The sequence below is a fragment of the Eutrema salsugineum genome, unplaced genomic scaffold, assembly GCF_000478725.1.
Source record: "Eutrema salsugineum unplaced genomic scaffold, Eutsalg1_0 scaffold_1, whole genome shotgun sequence".
Lineage (NCBI taxonomy): Eukaryota > Viridiplantae > Streptophyta > Magnoliopsida > Brassicales > Brassicaceae > Eutrema > Eutrema salsugineum.
Genome location: NW_006256909.1, coordinates 7,976,776 through 7,999,769, shown reverse-complemented (window position 1 = coordinate 7,999,769; position 22,994 = coordinate 7,976,776). Strand labels below are relative to the sequence as shown.

General features: G+C 37.6%; 8 protein-coding genes across 12 annotated transcripts; 6 read left to right on the top strand and 2 right to left on the bottom strand.

Annotated features, from left to right (window-relative positions):
- Window positions 1–319: 319 nt before the first annotated feature.
- Window positions 320–2,355, bottom strand: LOC18029127 (transmembrane protein 184 homolog DDB_G0279555). Its single transcript, XM_006413697.2, has 5 exons — window positions 2,154–2,355; window positions 1,360–1,644; window positions 1,155–1,277; window positions 775–1,065; window positions 320–681 (listed from the first exon to the last, which is right to left on the bottom strand). Exons 2-5 carry the CDS (start codon window positions 1,624–1,626, stop codon window positions 478–480), a joined length of 885 nt encoding a protein of 294 aa, XP_006413760.1. The 5' UTR covers window positions 1,627–1,644; window positions 2,154–2,355; the 3' UTR covers window positions 320–477.
- A 356-nt stretch (window positions 2,356–2,711) lies between these two features.
- LOC18028545 (quinone oxidoreductase PIG3) lies at window positions 2,712–4,608 on the top strand. The gene is made up of 5 exons (XM_006413696.2): window positions 2,712–3,035; window positions 3,380–3,559; window positions 3,681–3,762; window positions 3,846–4,112; window positions 4,197–4,608. Exons 1-5 carry the CDS (start codon window positions 2,784–2,786, stop codon window positions 4,391–4,393), a joined length of 978 nt encoding a protein of 325 aa, XP_006413759.1. The 5' UTR covers window positions 2,712–2,783; the 3' UTR covers window positions 4,394–4,608.
- A 207-nt stretch (window positions 4,609–4,815) lies between these two features.
- LOC18028544 (endonuclease 4) lies at window positions 4,816–7,079 on the top strand. 4 transcript variants are annotated; one of them, XM_006413695.2, is made up of 10 exons: window positions 4,816–4,901; window positions 5,051–5,165; window positions 5,379–5,559; window positions 5,656–5,766; window positions 5,851–5,906; window positions 5,978–6,061; window positions 6,197–6,289; window positions 6,388–6,455; window positions 6,638–6,711; window positions 6,839–7,079. In XM_006413695.2, exons 2-10 carry the CDS (start codon window positions 5,052–5,054, stop codon window positions 6,955–6,957), a joined length of 900 nt encoding a protein of 299 aa, XP_006413758.1. In that variant the 5' UTR covers window positions 4,816–4,901; window position 5,051; the 3' UTR covers window positions 6,958–7,079. The 4 variants fall into 4 exon arrangements, with proteins under 4 accessions (XP_006413758.1, XP_024005216.1, XP_024005217.1 ...); XM_024149448.1 differs by having other exon boundaries at window positions 5,379–5,766; XM_006413694.2 differs by lacking the exon at window positions 4,816–4,901 and having other exon boundaries at window positions 4,945–5,165.
- A 381-nt stretch (window positions 7,080–7,460) lies between these two features.
- LOC18028543 (endonuclease 3) lies at window positions 7,461–9,948 on the top strand. Its single transcript, XM_006413693.2, has 11 exons — window positions 7,461–7,598; window positions 7,721–7,816; window positions 7,922–8,036; window positions 8,224–8,404; window positions 8,499–8,594; window positions 8,721–8,776; window positions 8,914–8,997; window positions 9,079–9,171; window positions 9,281–9,348; window positions 9,482–9,555; window positions 9,648–9,948. Exons 3-11 carry the CDS (start codon window positions 7,923–7,925, stop codon window positions 9,764–9,766), a joined length of 885 nt encoding a protein of 294 aa, XP_006413756.1. The 5' UTR covers window positions 7,461–7,598; window positions 7,721–7,816; window position 7,922; the 3' UTR covers window positions 9,767–9,948.
- A 1,792-nt stretch (window positions 9,949–11,740) lies between these two features.
- LOC18028542 (endonuclease 5) lies at window positions 11,741–14,389 on the top strand. Its single transcript, XM_006413692.2, has 10 exons — window positions 11,741–12,298; window positions 12,488–12,602; window positions 12,803–12,983; window positions 13,075–13,185; window positions 13,297–13,352; window positions 13,429–13,512; window positions 13,594–13,686; window positions 13,788–13,855; window positions 13,982–14,055; window positions 14,142–14,389. Exons 2-10 carry the CDS (start codon window positions 12,489–12,491, stop codon window positions 14,252–14,254), a joined length of 894 nt encoding a protein of 297 aa, XP_006413755.1. The 5' UTR covers window positions 11,741–12,298; window position 12,488; the 3' UTR covers window positions 14,255–14,389.
- A 150-nt stretch (window positions 14,390–14,539) lies between these two features.
- Window positions 14,540–16,268, top strand: LOC18028541 (protein LOL2). Of its 2 annotated transcripts, none has more exons than XM_006413691.2 (4): window positions 14,540–14,811; window positions 15,002–15,109; window positions 15,544–15,653; window positions 15,914–16,268. In XM_006413691.2, the coding sequence occupies exons 1-4, from the start codon at window positions 14,589–14,591 to the stop codon at window positions 15,980–15,982; spliced, it is 510 nt and encodes a 169-aa protein (XP_006413754.1). In that variant the 5' UTR covers window positions 14,540–14,588; the 3' UTR covers window positions 15,983–16,268. The 2 variants fall into 2 exon arrangements, with proteins under 2 accessions (XP_006413754.1, XP_024005516.1); XM_024149748.1 differs by having other exon boundaries at window positions 14,557–14,880.
- A 757-nt stretch (window positions 16,269–17,025) lies between these two features.
- LOC18028540 (ATP-dependent RNA helicase A) lies at window positions 17,026–17,781 on the top strand. Its single transcript, XM_006413690.2, has one exon. The coding sequence runs from the start codon at window positions 17,179–17,181 to the stop codon at window positions 17,572–17,574; it is 396 nt and encodes a 131-aa protein (XP_006413753.1). The 5' UTR covers window positions 17,026–17,178; the 3' UTR covers window positions 17,575–17,781.
- A 15-nt stretch (window positions 17,782–17,796) lies between these two features.
- Window positions 17,797–21,445, bottom strand: LOC18028539 (subtilisin-like protease SBT3.13). The gene is given in 11 exon segments (XM_024148935.1): window positions 17,797–18,493; window positions 18,571–18,763; window positions 18,847–18,961; window positions 19,045–19,144; window positions 19,147–19,300; window positions 19,548–19,939; window positions 20,087–20,383; window positions 20,467–20,643; window positions 20,738–20,835; window positions 21,114–21,205; window positions 21,323–21,445. Coding segments are annotated over 11 exon segments (2,301 nt in total). The 5' UTR covers window positions 21,443–21,445; the 3' UTR covers window positions 17,797–17,930.
- Between the last annotated feature and the right edge of the window lie 1,549 nt (window positions 21,446–22,994).

Below are 22,994 nucleotides of genomic sequence, written 5' to 3'. Positions count from 1 at the left end.
ACGTGTGTGGTTTGGAGGCAAAACTAGACTAATTAGTTTATGTATGATTCTCCTTCCATTTGCTTTCGCGGTTTCTGTTTCACACTTCACACAAAACTCAAAATCTTTTACATTTCTTATTGCTTTCATTATGCTCTTCGGTTTTGTCAGTAGTGTCAAACTCCTGAAGCAAGAGTTCATGATGAAAATTATATCTTAAGATGTTTTCTTCATAACCAAATCTTTTAGGCAACCAGCTAAGTTGTGAGTCTTGTGACCAAGAAAGTAAATTGAATGTATTTGTGTGAGTTTACCAAACAAAATGGAGACAAAAAAAATGTATTGGTTCAACATAATTGTCCATTCCAAATAATCTAAATCTTTAACATTATTGTATTTTTCTCAATCATGACAAGCAATCTCCAAACTCTAGATTTGCTATATGTAAATGGCTGATGAAACCAGTCGATAATTTCCACTCAAACCGGGCGGCCATGATCATTCGGTCTTCTTATCGAGTTTCTTCTTGGTCTCGCCGCTATAAGGACCAACATCATAAGCATGCTTCTGCACAGCGGCAAAGATAACCATCTCAACACATACCAACACATTCTGAATAGCTTCCTGGATTTGTTCTACCTCCAACCAGAAATGGTGAGATTTGATGACTCCCATTGCCACCAGAATGTCTAGTGCTATTCCCTGCAGTTTTCAGAATCAAGAACAATCTAATGAATATCCGTCTCAGTGACTTTAAAAGATGAGCTTCTTGCTTTGAAGGGTTTACAACATTACCTGCCAAAAGCAAAAGAAGACAATTCCTTTGATGCAGAGGAACTTTGCCAGTGGATTATGAGGTGCAAGCTCTTTGGCAAACACGTGGTAGAAAATCACAAGCGAGTATAACGCCAGAGACACCGAGAGATTGAGAACGATCGTGAATGTCCAGCTCAACCAAGAAGGGTAAAACCCGATGATTTGTAAAGCTATCATCAAGATCGAGCACACGGGTCGGATGACAACAAATTGCCATGTCCAGTATTTCAAAAGTCTTAAAGTGCGATGATCCAGACGGACTACATGAGGCTGTCAAAACAATAGACACAAAGCTTTAAGAATACAGAGGCAGATAGATACAGAAGAAACCATGCGATGATAGATAGATAGAGACAGACCTGGAAAAGAGTCATTGGGAAAGAATGGTGAATCTCTCTTCCTTTGATTCCATCGGGTACGATGTTATTGCTGATAGATATGTTTAAGTAACTATACATCAATGCCAAGAACTTGGCAATGACCTGCAAATAAATGGAAAAACTTGGCAAGTGTCTCTACATTATGTTGAACATAACCAAAAAAAAAAGAGAACAGAATACTCACGAGAGCTTCGTAGCATTCCTTGATGGATTCTAGAAACAGGAAGAAGGTCTCACTTCCTTTGACATCTAATAAACCAACAAAGGAAACAACGGCATAGATAGGAGCCATAAGAACAATGATGAGTATAGCTTTTTGTTCCTTAGGGTTCTTCCAGTGAAAGAGATGCTGCGATACAAGCTGTATCGTCAAATGAAGTGTGATCAAGACAGAGAATGCAGAGCAATAAAAAGTGATCTGTGGAGGCTTCAGCTTCGTTAGGTCCATCATTGTTTTTGCTCACTATACCTGCATCGGAATTTTCAATACACTCCTTAGCTGTTTAGCATCAAGAAACGTCTAAATCTTGACAAACGTTTGAGCATCATATTCAGCCACACATCAAAATTAATACTCCCAATTGTTATCTTTGCTGCAATTTCTTTCCTATTCTCTAATCTAACACCAATTTGTTTGCACAAATAAAAAAGGCAAAACATTTAATGAGATCTAGATTGCTAAATACGAACTAGAACTCGAGGAGCAACGAAATATCGCCGAATCAAAACAGTATATAGCCGCATAAAATAAAAAAACTCAAACTTTTGATTGATTGGAAAGAAACAAAAATTGTCGATAAATCAGTAATCGATGAACTCCCTAAACCCAATCAGACCCATCAATTTGAAAAGACGATGCTCGATTTATCTAAATTCCAATAATTCCGATTCAAAGCTAAATCAATCTTATCAAAGCTAAAGATTAGAGCTAACCAGAATGAGAGAGACAGAGAGAGAGAGAGAGGGAGAAGACCTTACCAGAGTGAAAAAACTACGGAAGAAACGAAGATGAGACACAGTGATAGTGTGATTAGAATGAGAATCAGATCTCTCTTGGTAATAAGATCATGAAGAAGAATTGAGGAGGGAGCAGAAAAGAAGACAAGACCGCCATTAATGGAGTCGCAGTGGGACCTTTAAAAATAATTTAAGAACACGTGAGAAGCCACGATTTTGCATAAACAAGTCCGGTATGGCTCGAAATCCACCTGTTACTCTGTGAGTCGTTCACACGGCCTGGATTTGTTGGATAAAAGAAAAGTCTTCCAAAATCTTAAAATGAAAAGAAGTCGGCATGATTTTTTTTTAACCTCACACGTTTGGTAGGTTAAGGCGTTTGGATTTCTATTTGTGTAAAATTCTATACCACTTACTTTTACCGCGCTATTTGAACCGTTTAATTTATACCGTAATTAGTTGCGGTTAAATCCCAATCGCGGCGGTTGAGTGGTCATTGGTCTCAACAAACACTTTTCCTTTTAGCTCTATTGTTCAGTCTTTTAATAAAAGAGGGAAAATAACCAGTCTTTTAATAATGTCGAAAAAGAAAAAAAACAAGTCTTTAAATAACAAGTTTTGCTACGGAATCGAGAGAAAGAGAGAGAGAGGATGAAGGCGATCGTGATCTCGGAGCCAGGAGCGCCGGAGGTTCTGCAACTCCGAGAAGTCGAAGACCCACAAGTGAAGGAAGATGAGGTTCTCATTAGAGTTCACGCCACTGCTTTGAATCGAGCCGATACTCTCCAGAGACTTGGCTCTTACCCTCCACCACCTGGCTCTAGCCCTTACCCTGGTCTCGAGTGTTCTGGAACCATCGAATCCGTTGGCAACAGCGTCTCACGTTGGAAGGTCGGAGACCAGGTTAGATCACTTCCCTTTTTCCTTCTGTGATTTTCGGAGACTAGGTACTCAATTTAGGGGTTTTTTGGGTTTGGTGTCTCTGTGTTAAGTTTCTATGGAATCTATGAGCTCGACTTGTGTGAATATGCTGTTCTGTGCTCACACTCATCTTCTTAGTGATTTAGGATTTAGTGGCAGAACATATGAAATAGAATCGGAAAGGTTTCTGTTTGCAATTCATTTTCATCTGTTTTGCCTTTAGCCTTCAGTTTCACTTTAGGTTTTAGGCCACTAAATTACTTTTGAAGTATAAAGGTTCTGTCTTGAAATACACTTTTGACTCTCTTTCTCTTTCTTTGTCCCAGGTATGTGCTCTTCTTTCAGGAGGAGGCTATGCTGAGAAAGTTGCTGTACCTGCTGGACAACTCCTCCCTATCCCTGCTGGTATCTCTCTAAAAGATGCAGCGGCTTTCCCTGAAGTGGCGTGCACTGTTTGGTCAACTGTCTTCATGATGGGCCGTCTCTCCCCTGGTGAATCTTTCTTGGTATTTCACTTCTCCTCTTCTTACGTATAAGACCGTTTCCACGCTTTGTTAGGAGCCAATACTAGAGACTTTGCCTATTACTCAGCTTTTCCTTTGTCTTGTCTCCTTGCTGAGATTTTAGGTTCATGGAGGTTCAAGTGGGATTGGGACATTTGCAATTCAGATGGCTAAACATCAAGGAGTGCGAGTATTTGTCACAGCAGGTTTGGTCTCAGCTTCACATTTTTTCGATAACCTCCTTGTTTTCTTTTGTTGATAATGTTCCAAATTTTCTTTTAACTAACAGGAAATGAGGAAAAGCTAGCTGCTTGCAAGGAACTCGGGGCTGATGTTTGTATAAATTACAAAACCGAGGACTTTGTTGCAAAGGTTAAAGCGGAAACCGATGGGAAAGGTGTGGATGTTATCTTGGACTGCATCGGAGCGCCGTATTTGCAGAAAAACCTGGACAGCTTAAACTTCGATGGAAGGTTGTGTATTATCGGTTTAATAGGTGGAGCCAATGCAGAAATAAAACTAAGTAGTCTGCTTCCAAAGCGTCTTACTGTCTTAGGTACCTAACACACAGTCAATCCAATCGTATCTCATTATCAAAATCGAGACCTTTTGAAAACCTTGATCTGTTTTGTTCCTACAGGAGCTACGTTAAGACCAAGAAGCAAGGAAAACAAAGCGGTTGTTGTAGCGGAAGTCGAGAAGACTGTTTGGCCAGCGATAGAAGCAGGGAAAGTAAAACCGGTGATTTACAAGTATCTACCATTGTCCCAAGCAGCAGAAGCTCATAGCCTTATGGAGAGTAGTAAACATATTGGCAAGATTCTGCTTGTGACTTGATTCTCTGCAAAGGGAGAAATGTTCAGAGACGAAAATAAATCGTTGTGGATAATAATAAAATCTGGTGGATTGTGTTCATAGATGTACAAGAGTTTGTTCATTGGCCTTATGTATTTCTGTTTTTGTCAAAGAGACTCTTTAACTATGGAACATATAACCAAATAAGCTGTCTACAAGTATACTATACTTGTATACCAAATATCTACATCTCTATATTTCTACCAAATATCTACTTCTCTATATTTTGCCTAAATTTAGTGTTGTATTATTGAATACTCAAGAACGACAATTTTCCAGAAGAAAGATCTGAAATAAGGTAAATCTGCTAACCTAATATGATCACATCAAATTCGACAAAGGACTCACGTCACTCACCTATGTCAAATATGTCATTTTATTTGGTGTAAGTGGTTTTGAAAAATAATTTATGGACTAATTAATATTTAAGGAGCCGAAGAGATAAATTACTTTGGAGTGAGGCAAAGACCAAGATCAAGGCTTTGTGAAGGTATCTCTTTGACAATTTGACTTCCCCAGTTTTTAAACCCGAAATAGAAAATCCATTTCTAATTCTGCAAAACCGAGCACACACACAATCTTTGATTCGATTCGACTAGTGTGGTGTTAAAAAGTTGGAAACTTTTGTAACTTTTACAGAATGGGTTTGTCGCTGCGATTGTGGTTTGCGAGAGTACTCGTGCTTTCACAGCTCATCCATGGAGCTTTGTGTTGGGGAAAAGAAGGTCACTACGCCGTCTGCAAAATAGCCGAGGTTAAATTTGAAACTATTTTGTTTAACTAGAGCTAGAATCCTAAAGTCACTGGAATCACTGTGATGGATAAAAATGAGAACTTTACTACCGAATTTAAGAACAGTTCAGCTCAAAGAGATTACTGATATGGTGGAGACTGGCTAGAATGAATATTTCTGCAGACAAGGTTGTATCTTTGTGATCTTTCTGATAATGCCAATTTTGATCCTCAGAGCTACTTTGAGGAAGAGACTATAGCTGCAGTGAAGAAACTTCTACCTGAATCCGCTGAAGGAGAATTAGCATCTGTTTGCTCATGGCCTGATGAAATTAAACACCATTGGCAATGGCGATGGACTAGCCCTTTACACTATGTTGACACACCTGATTACAGATGCAACTACGAGTATTGTCGTCAGTTTATTCTTCCCCTTTCAAATTCTTACCTTTTCTCTCTCTCCATATATACATATATCCCAATTCCAATCTATATGTTCGGTCTTTGTGAAGGGGATTGCCACGACACTCATAAGCATCAAGACCGGTGTGTGACAGGAGCCATTTTCAATTACACTATGCAACTTATGTCGGCTTCTGCAAATTCGCAGAGTATAGCCCACTGTGAGTGAGATAGTTGTGAATCCGATACTAAGCTTCAGTTTGAGTTCTGTAAAGTATAGAGCAGTGACTAGTCTTTGTCTGCAGACAACTTGACAGAGGCTCTCATGTTCTTATCACATTATATCGGAGATGTTCATCAGGTAAATTCCTTTGCCATTCAAATGAATCATATCAGAATAATTTCTGTCTTAGTTATATGTAATTTACACAGCCCTTGCATGTTGGTTTCCTGGGAGATGAAGGTGGAAACACGATAACAGTCCGCTGGTACCGTCGCAAAACAAATTTGCACCATGTAAGTGTTTGTTATCGATCATATTGATGGTTAAAAAAACTATCTAAACTCTTGGAAGTTACCAGATGGAGAAAATGTGTTCTTACTACGTTTTAATGATGCAAAATCTAAAAGGAAATCTTTTTAATCATGAAGGTCTGGGATAACATGATAATTGAGTCGGCTCTTAAAACATACTACAATAAAAGTCTTCCACTCATGATTCAAGCAATTCAAACCAATCTTACGGTATGATCTTTCTTTCTTTATGGAGCTCCAGTGCCAGTACGTTATAATACTCAATCAACTGACATTGAGTATTTGCTTTAACTGCTGTCTGTTTATAGCACGGTTGGTCTAATGATGTTCCGACGTGGGAGTCATGTCAACTTAACCAAACGGCGTGTCCAAATCCGTAAGCATCATTTTATGTCAAGAGTCAAGATACGCATATAATTAGTCCTTTGCTGCGATGTTAAAAGCAGAAAAATGGAGAAAGTTGCATTAAGAGATGTAGTTTGATTGAATAGAAGAGTTGTAGCTGTCATACTGTGTTTCCTTACTACATCATTGGTACGGTTTCTGGGATGTATTCAGGTATGCATCTGAAAGCATAAATCTGGCCTGCAAGTATGCTTACAGGAATGCTACCCCAGGGACTACGTTAGGAGGTATACTCTCTTAGCTTGAACTCTGAAACAAGATCTTAGCTTTCTTTACCGACACAGTTCTTCATCTCAGTCATGCACTTTGAATTTAATGCTGTGCTCCTCTGATTTCTCTTACGTTGTTCTGCAGATGATTATTTCCTCTCTCGATTACCCGTTGTAGAGAAGAGACTTGCACAAGGTGGTATTCGCTTGGCGGCCACTCTTAACCGTATCTTTTCTGCAAAACCAAAGCTTGCTGGAGCATGAAACTAAGAAAAATATCCCCGAGAGCCATATGCAGTCACTCTATTAGCTCCTTAGCTTATGTAATGCTAATTAACTTTATGCGATGCTATTGCTCCTTGATTTATATAATCCATCCTTAAGTGCCTCTTTTCCTAATACACTGAAGAAAAAGTTTCTACTCCCATTAAAAATCCTGTTTAGAGATTCACGAGGATGCTTTTGTTGGATCACTTCCTTGATAATTTGAATGTAAAAACAAAAACGGTTTGTGATTTTCTTTTTCTCTTCAAAATTATCAGACTTTTTGTTCAACTAAAGTTTCCCTTCAGTGAAAATTACAGGTACTGGAATTCAACGAGAGAGCAATCTAACTAGCGAAGGGAAGATTCTCTTCTTTTTATATTCTGTTTTGGCTACTACTAGTTCTAAACCAGAGTCTAAGAAAATATTATCTGAACTAATATTCTTTTTAATCTGTAAATCATTGAAATCATCCTCATGTGTTGTGTATTGAAGTCGAGGGTCACTCAGTTTTCGAGGAATTTATTGTATTCTTTATCACCTAGTACAATACTAATATTTTTTGTCCTTTTGTTTTTGTAGATAAGATTTCAACAGAAATACTGTCCATTTTGTTCATTTCACTTATTATTTTTTGTAAGGTAAAAATCCTCTATTTTTCTTTTGGACGTATGAAACATGTTTGTTAGTTATGAAATGTGATTGGGAAGGAAAGAAAAAAGGGCCATGTTGATTTGCGTGTCAATTTGATATCTCTTGTCAGGTCTATTTTGTAAACAGTTTAAATATAGGTCACTTAGAGTAGAGAAAGTCAAACAAAAGAAGCTGAGGCAGAAGAACCAATTTCAAGGTTTTCGAGGTAAGAAAAAAGTACTTCTGAATCCGCCTTTCACTGTTCAATCTTTCGGTTACAACCCATTTTTGCTTTCCTCTCCCTTTCTAATTTTGGAAATATAAATTTCAGAATGGGTTTGTCGCTGAGAATGTGGGTTGTGAGTATACTTATGCTTGCACAGCTTGTTCATGGAGCTCTTTCTTGGGGAGACGATGGTCATTACGCTGTTTGCAAAATAGCTCAGGTGCATATATTTGTTTATAAGCTTTAGCTCTAATACAAAATGTTCTCTGTGAGTAGTGTGACTATAGATCTGAGAGCTTTCATACTTAAAAGAGTGTAGTAAGATCGAATCTCTGTATTAGATTGTGGAAATAGGATAGTTAACATTTGTGTGATCTCTCAGATAATGCCATTTTTTCAATCCTTAGGGCTATCTTGAGGAAGAAACTGTAGTTGCTGTGAAGAAACTTCTGCCTGAATCTGCAAATGGTGAATTAGCAGCTGTTTGCTCATGGCCTGATGAAATCAAAAAGCTCCCGCAATGGCGATGGACTGGCGCTTTGCATTTTGCTGATACACCTGATTACAAATGCAACTACGAGTATTCTAGTGGGCTTTTTGTTTTATCATTTCATTAAAATTCATACATGTTTTCTGTTTTGCCAGTTGGAAATAATTTATATGTTATTGTCTTGCTGTGTAGGGGACTGCCCTAAAGACTGGTGTGTGACAGGAGCAATCTTCAATTACACAAACCAACTTTTGTCTGCTTCTGAAAACTCACATAGTATAGTCCATTGTGAGCTAGCTTTTCATAATCTGATATTTTGTTCTACGTTTTAGATTTTTAGTGGAATCTGATAGTTTACTAATTTGTGAGTGTTACATAGAGCATAGTGTGACTAGTCCTTTTGTTTGTTTGCAGATAACTTGACAGAGGCTCTCATGTTCTTATCACATTATATGGGAGATATCCATCAGGTTATAATCCCTTTTGGAAATTCGGAGATTTCTGCAATGGAGGCAACTCTATTTACATTGCAGCTGCGAGTAGTGTTTAGTCACAACACAGAGTATGGCTAATTACTAATTTGGATTTTGGAATTTTTTGTTTTTAGCCCTTGCATGAAGGTTTTCTTGGAGATCTAGGTGGTAACAGAGTAAAAGTCAACTGGTACAATCAAGAAACTAATTTGCACCGCGTAAGTGTTTTGTTGCCGATCATGTTGATGCTAAAACATGATCCTTAATCTTGTGTTAAAAGAGTCGCTTTAATTGTGAAGGTTTGGGATGACATGATAATTGACTCTGCTCTAGCAAAATACTACAATTCAAGCCTTCTACTCATGATTCAGTCCCTTCAAGCCAAACTCAAGGTACCATCTTCTTTTCTTTATCCAGTTTAAGCTTCAGGGCGTTCTAAGCATATCCAAGATAAACTTACCTCACAGTGGTTGTTTGTTTTTAACTGCTGTGTTAAAATAGTACGGCTGGTCAAATGATGTTCGGTCGTGGGGGTCATGTCAACTTAACCAAATCGCCTGTCCAAATCCGTAAGCATATATATAATGCGCATATAATTTGCGGTGAAAGATCTGTAAAACGTGCTAGATAGCAAAGAATATGGTTTTAGATGTCATATTTTTTTTGTCCATTGTTGATTCTGTATGCTATTGATTTTGTCAGATATGCATCTGAAAGCATTGATCTTGCCTGCAAATATGCTTACAAGGACGCTGCCGCAGGAACTACTTTAGGAGGTATACTCTCTGAGCACTCTTAAAAGATTCAGTATTCACTATCATGAAACAATGCCTTGATGTTCTGATTTCTCTCACATTTCTTTCTGCAGATGATTATTTCCACTCTCGGTTACCTATTGTAGAGAAGAGAATTGCACAAGGCGGGATTCGCTTGGCAGCCACTCTTAACCGAATCTTTTCTGGTAAACCAAAGCTCGCTAGAGCATGAAGCTAAGACGAAGAGGGCCTTATTGTTTTTTGATAAGCAGGCACTCCTCCTAGCTTCTAGACTCATGTTATGTTATGCGTTGCTTTTGTTCTGAGTTTTCACTATAATGTAATGGTAGTGAAGGTTTTATACCTAAACTCTCATGTAATGTGTAGTTAAGGTTATGTTATACGTTGCTATCACTGAGGTTTAACTATAATATAATAACATAAGTAGTAACCGAAAACTCTCAACATCCAAGAGCAGCTCCATAGTCACATTAATTAAATAATGTTATGTTCCAATTGAAAACCAAACTGGAAATTAAACATAATCAAACCGAAAATGCATCAAATTTGGTTTTAGAAAACGATTAAAGTTATAACGAAAATACTCACATGCATGGAAATGCTATTAACATGCATATGCATCATCAAGTAAATGTAGCAGAAAGCATATTTCAATGAAACTGCAAAGCTTGATCACAACGATGATGATGATGATGATATATAGATGGAGATTTGGAGTCTGACATCGAAGAGAAGAGAAGGAAACAGAGCCAAGGTCAACTTGCCGAACACCAAAATTAATCATTTTAGATTCATTGGTAAAGAAATCGGCAAGTCATCCTTGGCTCAACCTCATTCTCTATTCTTCCATGCAAGCCTCTCTGACGTAGCCAGAGACACTCATCATCATCATCATAATCATCATTTTTTCTACCTTTAGTCTTAGTTATCTTATGATCTTGTGATGTTAAAACCCTTGCTCGTGATGGAGGTATTTATAGGAACATGTAGAGGGAAATGTGTGGATTAATTTTAATTGACATTTAGATTTTATATTTCATGCATGGTTTTTAGAATTTTAGTGCATGCAAGCAAGAAAACGAATGGAATTTTGACCACAGCCGTATATTGAAGAATATAAACTACTTTAAAAGATTGGCTGACCTTATATTATCAAATTCGAATTCCATTTTTTTGTGAATAATTAATATTCGTACTATCACTACTCCAAAGGCATCAATTGTAAATAGTCTGCGACATTAAAATCCAGGTGTTGTATGTTTGTGTATATAATAAATTTTGTGGTTGATCAATAAGAAGCGGTACTACAATATTAGAAAGATTCTTTAGAATCTTTATACTCTGTTTTCAAAAGAATTGCCAAAATTTCAAATTTTTTAGGATAAAATGGAATATAAATAGATATAAGAAAAAAAAATTCGACATTCTCGTTTGAGTTGAGAATATATTATTTGGAGGCTCATCACAATGTGAAAGGAGCACTAACAAATACATCATACATGTGATCCAAAACTATTGACAATTGTGTTATATAGATCCCGACCCATAAACCCTCATTTTATGTCATGCGATTCCATAAATTCATTATCAAATAAATCATATATTTGACCAAAAACCTTCAAGTATTCAGCGTTTTTTATGGATACCCATAAAAAACCTTCAAGTATTACTGTATTAGAACTCCTAATTGGAAGAATTGCATGTGACATTGGGAGGGTAAAATATTAAATATTATTGCTGGAGTGTGGCCGACAAAATAAAAAATGTTTGTGTGTGAAATCACTCAAGATCGTTTAATGCTAATTACTAAAGAAAAATCAATGCGAAGACTAATTAAAGCGAAAATGTTCGACTTTTATTCTATTTATTGATGGATCACATCATAAGATTATGAAATGTCATATCCAATTTGACAAATAGGTACCACAACTCGGTCAGCTCAAAATACGATAAGATTTGTCGGAACATTGATAAAGATAAGAAGATTCTCAACTCGGTCGGACCGAAATTACTGTGAATCAAACCAGTTTTGTGACTAAAAACCGGACCAATATCTGTTTGTTCGGTTCCAAACTAAACAACCCGAAGTTCCAAAGTTCCAAACCGAACCGATTCCAAGTTTTCAAATGCCCAGTAAGTTAACGGAACAACGATTTCCGATAAACCACATTGATTAATTCTAACTTTCTGTGAATTTAGGGTTTAGAATTTTATCATTTTGGCTCCATTTCTTGCTCGAACTATATTCAAATTTGCAATTTAGAGTAGATTTTTGTAGGAATAATAGAGAGAACCCACCCAATATCGGTTACGCGAACAATAATTGGAGATCTGCAATTTTGTTCTGTAGAAATGGCGCAAATGGTATGTGGATCTTGCAGGCGATTGATTTTGTCATCGAAGAGAATCCAAACAAGTGGTATCAGACTGCTTGGAAGCTTCTTCCATGGCTTTATCTGTTACGCTTGCAGTGAAGCTTGTGCTGGTTTCAGTCACCTGAAGCTGTAAAGGAAGGATCTTGGGAATGTTATCTCAATTCTCATGCTTGGCTTTTGCTAGATTAGCATGTGAATGACACAACTGTCAGTTTATAAATTTTGATTAAATAATTCAAACGTGGGAATTAAAAAAGAAAACATAAATAGAAGAATTAGTTTTTACTCAATCCCGCCAATGGAAAGGAGAAAGTAAAGCAATCGGATCAAAGAAGCAAAGCAAAGAGCAAAGATTAAGGCTTTTCGAGGTAATTCGTTGACTTTTTGTGTTCTCTTTGTTCTTCGATTAACCCATTTCTGCTTCCGGGGATTGAAACCGCTTCTATGTTTCTGATTTTGAAAATTGAGCACATACAATGTTTATTTGGAAAAGCTAGACTATAGATTGATCTGACGTTATGTGATTGTTAAGAAACTGAAAGCTTTTTTTTGTTCAGAATGAGATTGTCGTTGAGATTGTGGGTTGCGAGTGTACTCGTGCTTACACAGCTTGTCCATGGAGCTCTATGTTGGGGGAAGGATGGTCATTACACTGTCTGCAAAATAGCCGAGGTAAATTTTCTTAATTTAGTTTCTGTAGTCATTTCTGAATTCTGATTATTATTGTTTAATCAAAATTTTGGAGCTTATTGTTAGGATGGAGAAAAATGTGTTTTTTTTTTCTGAGTTAAATCGAATTTGTTGGGATTGGATCTTTCTTTAGGCTGACAGATATGGTGATTTTGGTTTTCCAATTTGCTGCAAATCCTCAGGGATATTTTGAGGAAGAAACTGTAGCTGCAGTGAAGAAACTTCTGCCTGAATCTGCTGAAGGAAATCTAGCAGAGTTTTGCTCATGGCCTGATGAAATCAAAAAGCTTTCGCAATGGCAATGGACTAGCGCTTTGCACTATGTCAACACTCCTGAATACAGATGCAACTACAACTATTGTCGTGAGTTTATCTTTCCCTCCTGTTTTCTGTTTCCATTGCTTAACATATCCGTATGCTAAGTGCAAATGTATGTCCTCTGTCTTCCATGAAGGGGACTGCCACGACACTCAAAAGCATAAAGACTGGTGTGTGACCGGCGCAATCTTCAATTACACACAGCAACTTATGTCGGCTTCGGAAAACTCGCATACTTTAGTCCAGTGTGAGTTTGAATTTAGTGAATTTGACACTTCTTTTATGCTTTAGTTTACTAATTTGTGTACAGGTTACATGGAGCATAGTGTGATTGGTAGTCTTTTGTTTTCTATTTCAGATAACTTGACAGAGGCTCTCATGTTCTTATCACATTATATGGGAGATGTTCATCAGGTTAACCCCTTTTGCCAATTCAGACGAAACCATATTAGAGTATGGGTAATACTTATGTGAATCTTGATTTTCTCAGCCCCTGCATACTGGTTTTCTTGGAGATCTAGGTGGTAACACGATAATAATCCGCTGGTACAATCTCAAAACAAACTTGCACCATGTAAGTGTTTTGTCTTCGATCGCATTGCTGTTAAAATGAATCTTTCCTGACTCCAGAACTGAAATAAATATTAACTTGAAGGTCTGGGATAACATGATAATTGAATCTGCTCTCAAAACATACTACAATTCAAGTCTTCCACTCATGATTCAAGCTCTTCAAGCCAAACTCACGGTACCATCTTACCTTCTTTATCCTGCTTCAGCACATTAAAATCATACATACTTAAAGATAAATTCAGTGATAGTTTGTTTTTAACTGCTGTCTTCATATAGAACGGCTGGTCAAATGATGTTCCCACGTGGGAGTCATGTCAACTTAACCAAACAGCCTGTCCAAATCAGTAAGCAACTATCTTTACAAGAAATCTTGTCCTTTTATAGCGATGTGAAATGCAAAGAAGAGAGAAAATTCTGGTTTTAGTTATGCGACCATTGTTGAATACAGTACGGTTCTTTGATGTGTTAAGGTATGCTTCGGAAAGCATAGGTCTTGCCTGCAAGTATGCTTATAGGAATGCCACACCAGGAACTACTTTAGGAGGTACAGTGAAGCAAGATCTTGTTAGCTTTCTAATATGCAACAATGCCTTGATCTTCTTCTTATTTGTCTCTCGTTTCTTTCTGCAGATGACTACTTCCTCTCTCGGTTACCCGTTGTAGAGAAGAGACTTGCGCAAGGAGGGATTCGCTTGGCAGCAATTCTTAACCGTATCTTTTCTGCAAAAACTAAAGCTCTCTAGAGCATGGAACTTGTCTTTTGATTTATACAGTGCTACGTTTTTAATATTTGATTATATGAAATTATGAAACAATGTGAGTTTTTTCCTCCAAATCTTATCTTTCTTGTTTGTAATTCTCAATTTCAACGTTGTACGTTCACCAAAAAGCACATGTTCATGTCAATCATTAAACCAAGTTAATAGAGATGCACTGTTGTGTTTTGTGTATGTAACTCAAAGGAAAAAAAGTCAACTATTAGTCAACGCTGAGGTCAAGTTTAAGATGTAAAAAAAAAGAAAAAAAAGAAAAAATCTGTGAGTGTTACAATCTTCGACATTTTTATTTGAGAGTGTGATGATCACCGGAGCCGAGACCGAAGGCGTGATGGAAGAGATACAAACGCAGAAGAAGGAAGAACAAAATCACGGAGAGAAAGTAGAAGAAGAAGAAGAGGAGGAAGGTCCTCCTCCGGGATGGGAATCTGCAGTTCTTCCTCCTCCTCAGCCTACATCTCCTCCTCCGACCACCACCGTATCCGCCGCCGTAAACCCCACTCCCACCACCGCCGAAATTCCCGGTATTCTAATAGTCTGTTTCAGGGGATTGTTATCAATCAAATTTTCCCCATTTCATGTCCAATTTCGTGGTATAGTCTGATGCAATTACCGATTTTGAGTAGATTTTAGGCTTTTTAGAGGGAACCCATTCTCGATTTCGGAGATAAATTAAAGATCTTCTGCATTTTTTGTTTTTGTTTTGGGTTGCAGAAACGGCGCAAATGGTATGTGGATCTTGCAGGCGTTTACTTTCGTATCCAAAAGGAACCAAACACGTGAAGTGCTCGTGCTGTCAGACTGTAAATCTCGTTCTTGAAGGTTCTTTCATGTCTTTTTTCATCTCTTATCCATTTAACTGTTAAAAGGGATAATCTTGGGAATGCTCTCTCTCAATCTTGTTTTACTTTGAATGTGTCAGTGATATCTTTATGCTCTTGCTGGTTTCACTTCGTCATCATTGTTCAAATTCATTATCTGTATGTGAATTTCCTGAGGCTTGCATGTAGATTCATTCAAATGATATGGGTCTTTTAGCTGAAACAGGAATTATCTTTAGCTTGGATTCTTCTCTTAAGCTTGTGAAGTGTTTTAGTGCCTACTCTAATCAAAATTCCTCCATTATGGACCATTTGTGTTATCTTCATCCTTGGGTTATTACCATTCTTAAGATTCTCCATATTCAACGTATCCGTAATTGATGAATATACTCTTCTCCTCTTATCGGTTTTTGATTCTTCATTGTTTGTTCGCAGCTAACCAGGTTGGTCAGGTGAGTTGCAGCAATTGCAAACTGCTCCTGATGTATCCTTATGGAGCTCCATCTGTTAGATGTTCCTCCTGCAATTCTGTCACTGATATCAGAGTATGTAACCTCTCGCAAGCATGTTTACATGGTTTTGTTCTGGTTTCTTTGGTGATGGATATTAGCTAAATGCTGGATCTGTTTGATCTCTTAAAACCCTTATACCGATCCTTTTCTGTTTCATCATGTCGACAAATCCAATTGTGTCTGCTCGAGTCCTACTGATCATGAACCGAAAATTATTTGGAAGATACATTTCGACATACATACGAGTTAAGTAGTCTTCTGATGAAGCATTTGTTTACTGTGTTAATTTTCAGGAAAACAACAAACGACCTCCATGGTCTGTGCAGCAAGGACCGCTCAAAACTTTCAGCAGTGTCCGGTGAGAAGACTAAACTTAAACCGGTTTGATGACAAAAGTTGCCTTTTTTTTGTCAACTGATGAAAAAACTTGTCATAGTGTTAAAAGGACAAAAATCTGAATCACCAATCTTTTAGATACTTGTTCACTTCTCAATTTCTCATTAACTCTTTTAACTTGATGCTTTAGATTTACTGTCATTTGGTATTTCTTTTTAAGAATTGTGTGATTTGTCTTTACATGGTAGTGGTTTAATGTGTGCATCCACTAAAAATTCGATTTCCGTACCGGACCGATGTATTCAAACACAGCTCAACTATAAAATTTTCCATTTTCACAGGTGAATTTAACTACTAGTCTCTTTGGCCCAATTTGTCAATGAAGTTCAATAATTGGGTCGTTTAAAGAATGGCAAATATATAGTGGGTCCTCTATAGAGAGACAACAAGGGCTGTCTGGTGAACCAACTTGTCAACAAAACCAATTTAATGTGGAGTAATCAACCCTAAATTTAATGTAACCTTGGACAAAAAATTACTTTAGTAAGCCTTGTATTAATCAGACGTACATAGATTTTGATTTAAAGAATATAAAATGATTAATGAATATGGTTGGGTTGCATTAATGAGTGGGCCTTATGCATCAAATTTAAATTAGCAACTCCATAAGTTTTCATTTTGTGAAATAATGAAACAGTTGCTTAGTAAATGGTTATGTTTGGTAATAGATAGACCATATTAAATTAATTAAACTGTATATTAACAAAAGTAACCTCTCCTAGAATTAAATTTCATCCAACTTTCAATAAAAAAGACTTGAATCGAAATGGGTTTCCCTTTCACCCAACTTTTGGTAGATTTATCATTTTAGTTCATCCGTTATCGTGAATACATCTGTCAATAGCTCTCCAAGATTAAAATTAAAATTAAGCTAAACTATATGTCCATTTGATTAAACACATGCTTAAATTAAATGTCGCCAAGTGTGCATACATATAAATATTGTACAGTCTCTCAACAAGTTACGGAAGTGATAGAGAAAGAGAGAGATACAAGAGTCTCTTGCAAAGTGCTGGTGGCATTAAAAGTGATCTTCAAACACTAAAGACTAAAGTCCACTAATCAATGCCTTAACTGTATTTTCATATCTTCCTCCAATTTAATGCTCCTCTTCTCTATTTATACTCTCAATCCAACTTTTTAATCATCTCCTCAACCAAAAATGTTTACTAAATCCATCTTTTTAGCTTCCCTTCTCCTCATCATCTTCGTCTCTGCAACTCAATCAGCTCGTCAGAAGAGCGGGAACGATGGTTTAGGATTCGGCGGTGTACCCGGATTCGCTGGTATACCCGGATTCGGAAACGGGTTTCCGGGTAACGGAGTTGGCGGTGGATACGGCGGAGGATACGGTGGTCCGAGCGGCGGATCCGGGAAAGGAGGTGTGGTTAGGCCGACGGTGACTTGCAGAGAGAAAGGGCCTTGTCACGGGAAGAAGCTGAGGTGTCCGGCCAAGTGTTTTAGCTCTTTCAGCCGCTCAGGGAAAGGATACGGCGGTGGAGGCGGCGGAGGTGGATGCACCATGGATTGTAAGAAGAAGTGTATCGCTTATTGTTAAAAAAATGATAAAGGTCGCATCTTTCTTATATATTTGCTATGTTGTTGTAGCTATAGTTAATGATCATAAGGATCCTTTTGTCTGGATTCGATTGTAGCAAGTTTTTTATATGCTTAATATATGGCTGTGATGAATAAATGAGGAAACTTTACGGTTTTCTCAGTTTGTGTGTTTGTTGTATGAGAGATTCTGAGTTTTTTTTTTTTTGTGATTTGATCTTTATTACATAAAGACACTTCGAATTGAGTTTTGCAATAGATTACAGAAGAGCAAAGACCATGAGCATCATATGGCTCTTTTTAATACATAGAATCGATCGAAATTGTTTAATTTTCAGATAGTATTGAGTTTCTTTGTTAAGACTTGATCATGATCGTTGTCTTAACAGAGACAGGGATTGTAACATCATGAACACCATCAGTCCATGTTAAGCTTCCAAAGAAGTAGCCAGTGTTGACTTCATGGCTCGTTTTAGCCTTCACTGTGTAAGTGAGCACGCTCTTAGCAGCAGAGCTAAACACGAGTGTGGTCGGGCTCACGGTGAGATTTATACCGAGGGGAGACTCGACCACGGCTTTATAGACTGACTTGATGGGTCCAACATTGGTTACAGTTCTTGTGAGTGTGACTTCTTGCTCAAGATTTGGAATTGTGATCGAAGGTAAGTTGATATCAAGAACTGATGGCTCAGGAGTTGGGCAGATAGTCTTTTTACCAAGAACACGAGAGATTGAGGAGTCTTTGTAGCCAGCGGAACACATATAATTGATGTAACCTTCGATTCCCATATCGTAGACAAGTCCAGGTTTTGCAGCTTTTTCAGGGTTTACAAGTCCTCCTCCATAGTCAAATGGATCTGCAAGTTTCTTGTTTGATCCTTCAGCAAAAATGGGTTCTCCAGATGGACTTGTCCTCCAAGCTTCAAAAAAAAATCAATTAGTCGAAAACATTAGTCTTAAATGAAGAAGAAGATTGGATGAAGACATGAAGAAGAACCTGTTGTGACCAAAGCTGATCTAATAGCAGCAGGAGACCAATCAGGGTGTAGAGATTTGAGGAGAGCTACGATTCCGGAAACAACAGGAGTCGACATTGATGTCCCTGAAAGGAGTCCAAATCCGTTATGCGCTTCAGGATCTCGCGGACTTACTGCCGCGAGTATACTCACACCCGGAGCTGCTATATCAGGCTACAGAGTAAAAACTTGATCAAAAAGGTTTCAACTTTAGAAGTGAACATAGACTAGAGACACAATGGCTTTTTATTTAGAACCTTGAGGATGGCTGGTGAAACAGAATTAGGCCCTCTACATGAAAATGCAGCAACCTTTGTAGTTGCAGGCAGACCTGTTAATGTTTTAGCCGCGCTGATTCTCACTGTGGGCGATCTGTGATTCAACGTTGGATAAATGATGTATGTAGAGAAAGAGAATTGACTTAGAAGAGTTTCTTTGGTTTCAAGATAGAGGACCTGGTGGTACGTATGTATTGTAAAATGTCGGTTCCAAGCTCGTAATCTGTGTAAATGCACGGAAAACCATCGCATCTCTCAAGAAGATCATCAGGTTTTAGGCAAAGATGACTCCTGCTGCACCTTTCCCCACAACTGGAGTGATACTATCGAAAACAAGAACTGTTTTCCCCTCCACATCAACATTAGCATCACTCGTCGAGGTTAAGAAAGCTAAACCCGTTGAAATTTTCGGTCCAGTATACAGAGATTCAGCCTAATTAGACACCAATCAAGAACAAGAAGTTAATCAAGCTTGAAACTTCGAATTATTTCTTACACTAATTCGAGCGTTTGGTAAATAAACGTCGAAACTTTGAACTAATGTTTCTAACCAACTTCAGCTTCCGGTAAAGAAAGTTCGAAAAGTTGAGCTATATTTTTAGTTTAAATAAAAAAAAGGTTGAAACTTTGAACTATATTTTCAAACTAAGTTTAAGTTTTTTTTTGGGTATAAAACGTACGAAGAAGGTTTGGTTATTGCCAAGTGTGATCTTTGTAGGAAAAGACCGGTCAAGAGTAGTTGCTGCAACTGTCAAGAACCAAGGAGCAACATTGACAACAGTCTGAGCACCAGGCCCATCGTTACCAGCCGCAGCCACAACCAGAATCCCTTTAGCCACCGCATGAAATGCCGCGACAGAACCGAGGTAAACGACCTCGGAATCCTCGGGAAGTTTTCCGCCAAGAGAAACAGACAGAACATCAACCCCATCATGCATAGCATCATCAAAAGCTTTATATATATCAGCATCAGTGCATTTTCCAACGGTTCCACTTCCATCGTCTCGCATTATGTTCCAACACGCCTTGTACACGGCTATGCGGGCCCTAGGAGCACCGCCTCTAACCATACCTGATAAGAGTCCCACATTGGTTAGGAAGGAAACAACAAGTAGAATGTCTTATAAAACAGGTACCTTCACTCTTAAGCTAACTTATGTAGTGATTAATACACTATTTAGAAGAATTATTTGAGTCCAACTGCTACATATAAATATACCTCGAGCTAGACCGTAGAAGCTCACGTTGGGGACGAATGAACCGCCGGCTATTGTGGCTGTATGTGTGCCGTGACCGTTTGCATCTCTGGTGGATTTGAAATCGAGGATTTTCGTTCTGTTGAATATTCCTCCATTATCGGCGAGTAAGCCATCTAGGTAATACTTAGCTCCTATTAGCTTGTTGTTGCAGTGAATTGTAGCGTCAAACTTTTCTCCTGATTCACATTTTCCTCTCCAACGTTCAGGTATTGGTCCAAAACCCTGATCGTTGACTACCTCTGACTCTGGCCATATCCCTGCATAATAATACACAAATGATGCGAGCCAAGGTAATGAGAGAGAGAAAGAGTGAGTTAGATTTATAGAGAGAGGGAGAAACCACTGTCGATGACGCCAATGATAGCTTCACTGCCCATGTTGGTGTTATGAAGAAGACCTTTTGCTGATGATGAAGAAAAGGAAGTTGGAATTGGAGAGAGGCCAAGGTAATCCCAAGTTCTTGTAGTTTTCAGTTTCAGAATCCGGTTTGGTATAACATGGACTACTTCTGGATGCTCTGTGTTTATATATAAGATTCCGGTTTAGACACTAATCCTCAATGTCCAGGATACGCAATTTTTTTAGATTTGAGTTTGAGTTTTGTTGAGAACCTGATATCTTCTTTGCTTGAGAAGATGTAAGAAGTGCTGCGAAACCAGAGAATCCATGTTTGTAGCTGTAAATCATTGATTTTTGTGCGTCTTCTTTGCTGTATATAAACATAAGATATACCGTACGTGAGAGAAGAGCTCGTGATAGACCAAAGAAAAAACAGAGTATGCCGGAAAAAGTTTCTTGGGAAACAAGAAACAAGTGTAAATACTTATCAGCCTATCAGATGTCTTAATATTTTTGTTAACAAATGAAGAAAAAAATTATACATGGCAAGTTTACTGAATTCACTGAGCATGCAAACAAAAGTTCAGTAGGTATCTATAGAGATTTGGCTTTTTTTAAAAAAAAAAATGATCAAATTAAAGTAAGTACCTTTCAAGAAGTGATTCAAGCATTTGATGATGAGAAGCAGTGACAAGTTTGGGATCATCGTGTTCTCTTTCGCCAAGGTAAACTATATAAACCTATTAAATCCACGAAAGAAACATCAGAAAAATACCGGAAAAAAAACAAAAAATTAAAAAAAAAAAAGTATAAACTCTAGCGAATTTCACAGATAGAGGAAAACTCGTTTGTGTTACCTTGGAATAATTTTCTAGAGCTCTTGCAGATGCAAGTAAACTCAGCTCCGTGTTAAGAAACAGGAATAAAGTAAATGCCAATAGAAGCACGAGTTTGTAACTTCGTAAAGAGTTCTCCATTTTCTCAAGTGAGAAGTGTGTGTGTGGCATAGAAACCTCTGTGGTTATTTATAGAGAACAATCAATTCATTTCTCTTTCAATTCACTCGTGACCCCACAAAAACTGCGATATGTGGAAATCTACTCTAATAAAAGTACCTATTTGAGGCTCCTAGAGATGTCCACATCAGCCAAACAAAACTGTTCTAAAATGATGCCACGTCACCTATAGTCTTTGCAAAAAAAATTATAACTTTGCAAATATCAGTCAGCGTCTTCCAAAAAAAAAAACTCAACAAGCGCCTCCTCAGCTCCTCTTAAAAACGTTATGCTACAAAACTCTATTTAAAACCGGTCGCCTCCCACAAAGCCACGATCTCATATTCATCTCTTGTGGTTTCTCATATCTCTCAATTTTAAATCCCATCAGATAATTTATATTGCCCATATATTTTGTGTTTCCGAAGTCGATCTGACCTATATTGTATTCATCAGGTTGTTTTGCTCATTGTACCAGCATCACTCTAATTTATTGGTTTGTGTTGATATGCAAAAGCATCGAGTCTCATGGGAATGATAAACGTAAAAAAAGTTGGTCGGATGGGCTACTGCGTATCTTATTCTCGATTTTGTGCACCACACCCTGAAAAGGAACCAACGACGGTATGAAGAAATGCAGTGAAGATGGCATGCAGACGAAAGCAGCAACAGTTCGAACTGGGAATAAGTAAGCATCTAAACATTTTTTAAATTTGTTTCATTAAATTATCTTATGTTCCACAAAAAATAAGATCTCTCTTTCAAAGTTCTTTCACTAGCTCAATACTTTTTCATCGTTGTTGGGTGTCATTTTTGTTAAACACTAGAAAGACACCGATATCAAAAGATGAAAGCAGGAGAATAACGTGGCAGAGACCAAAAAATCAAGCAGAAGCGGTGGTCATAGAAGTTTCTGATTTTCATGCACCATAGCATTAGTGTGGCAAAGAGATGAGTTATTCCAATATTTTCCCGAGTAATCCAAAAAGTAAGCACTTGGTGCCAATTGAATATTCAAAAGGATATATTCTTTGAATTAGTGTAAATGTGTGAATACACTAATAGAGCCAATTCAATAATAATGATCCATGTATAGAATAGTTTAATTTAGTGGAGTTAAAGGTAACTCTGATCTAATAGCTGCAGTAAACTAATGTCTCATTTTGTCTATATATATATTGTTTTTTTATTGAATTGTGTACAAATGTCCACATTGAGCTAATGCAAAGATGAATGTTTACAGTTGCGTAAAAGATAATGATACAAAAGGTGTAAACGACCATCTCTACCAAATTCAGGTCCCTCTCAGTCTTTTTCTCTACTTTTTTTCACTTAGCCCGCACGTTTTACTTTTAGTTAAGGTTGATAGCAACAATGGTGTAAGTGATTCACTGATTTTCTTTGTAATACATACAATTACATAAATCAATGCAGTCCATGTTCTAACACCTAAAATTCTACCTTTTTTCGTTTTGTTTGCATTGTATTTAAGTTTGGTTGGAATGATAACGATGAGGAACCACAATCAGTCTCT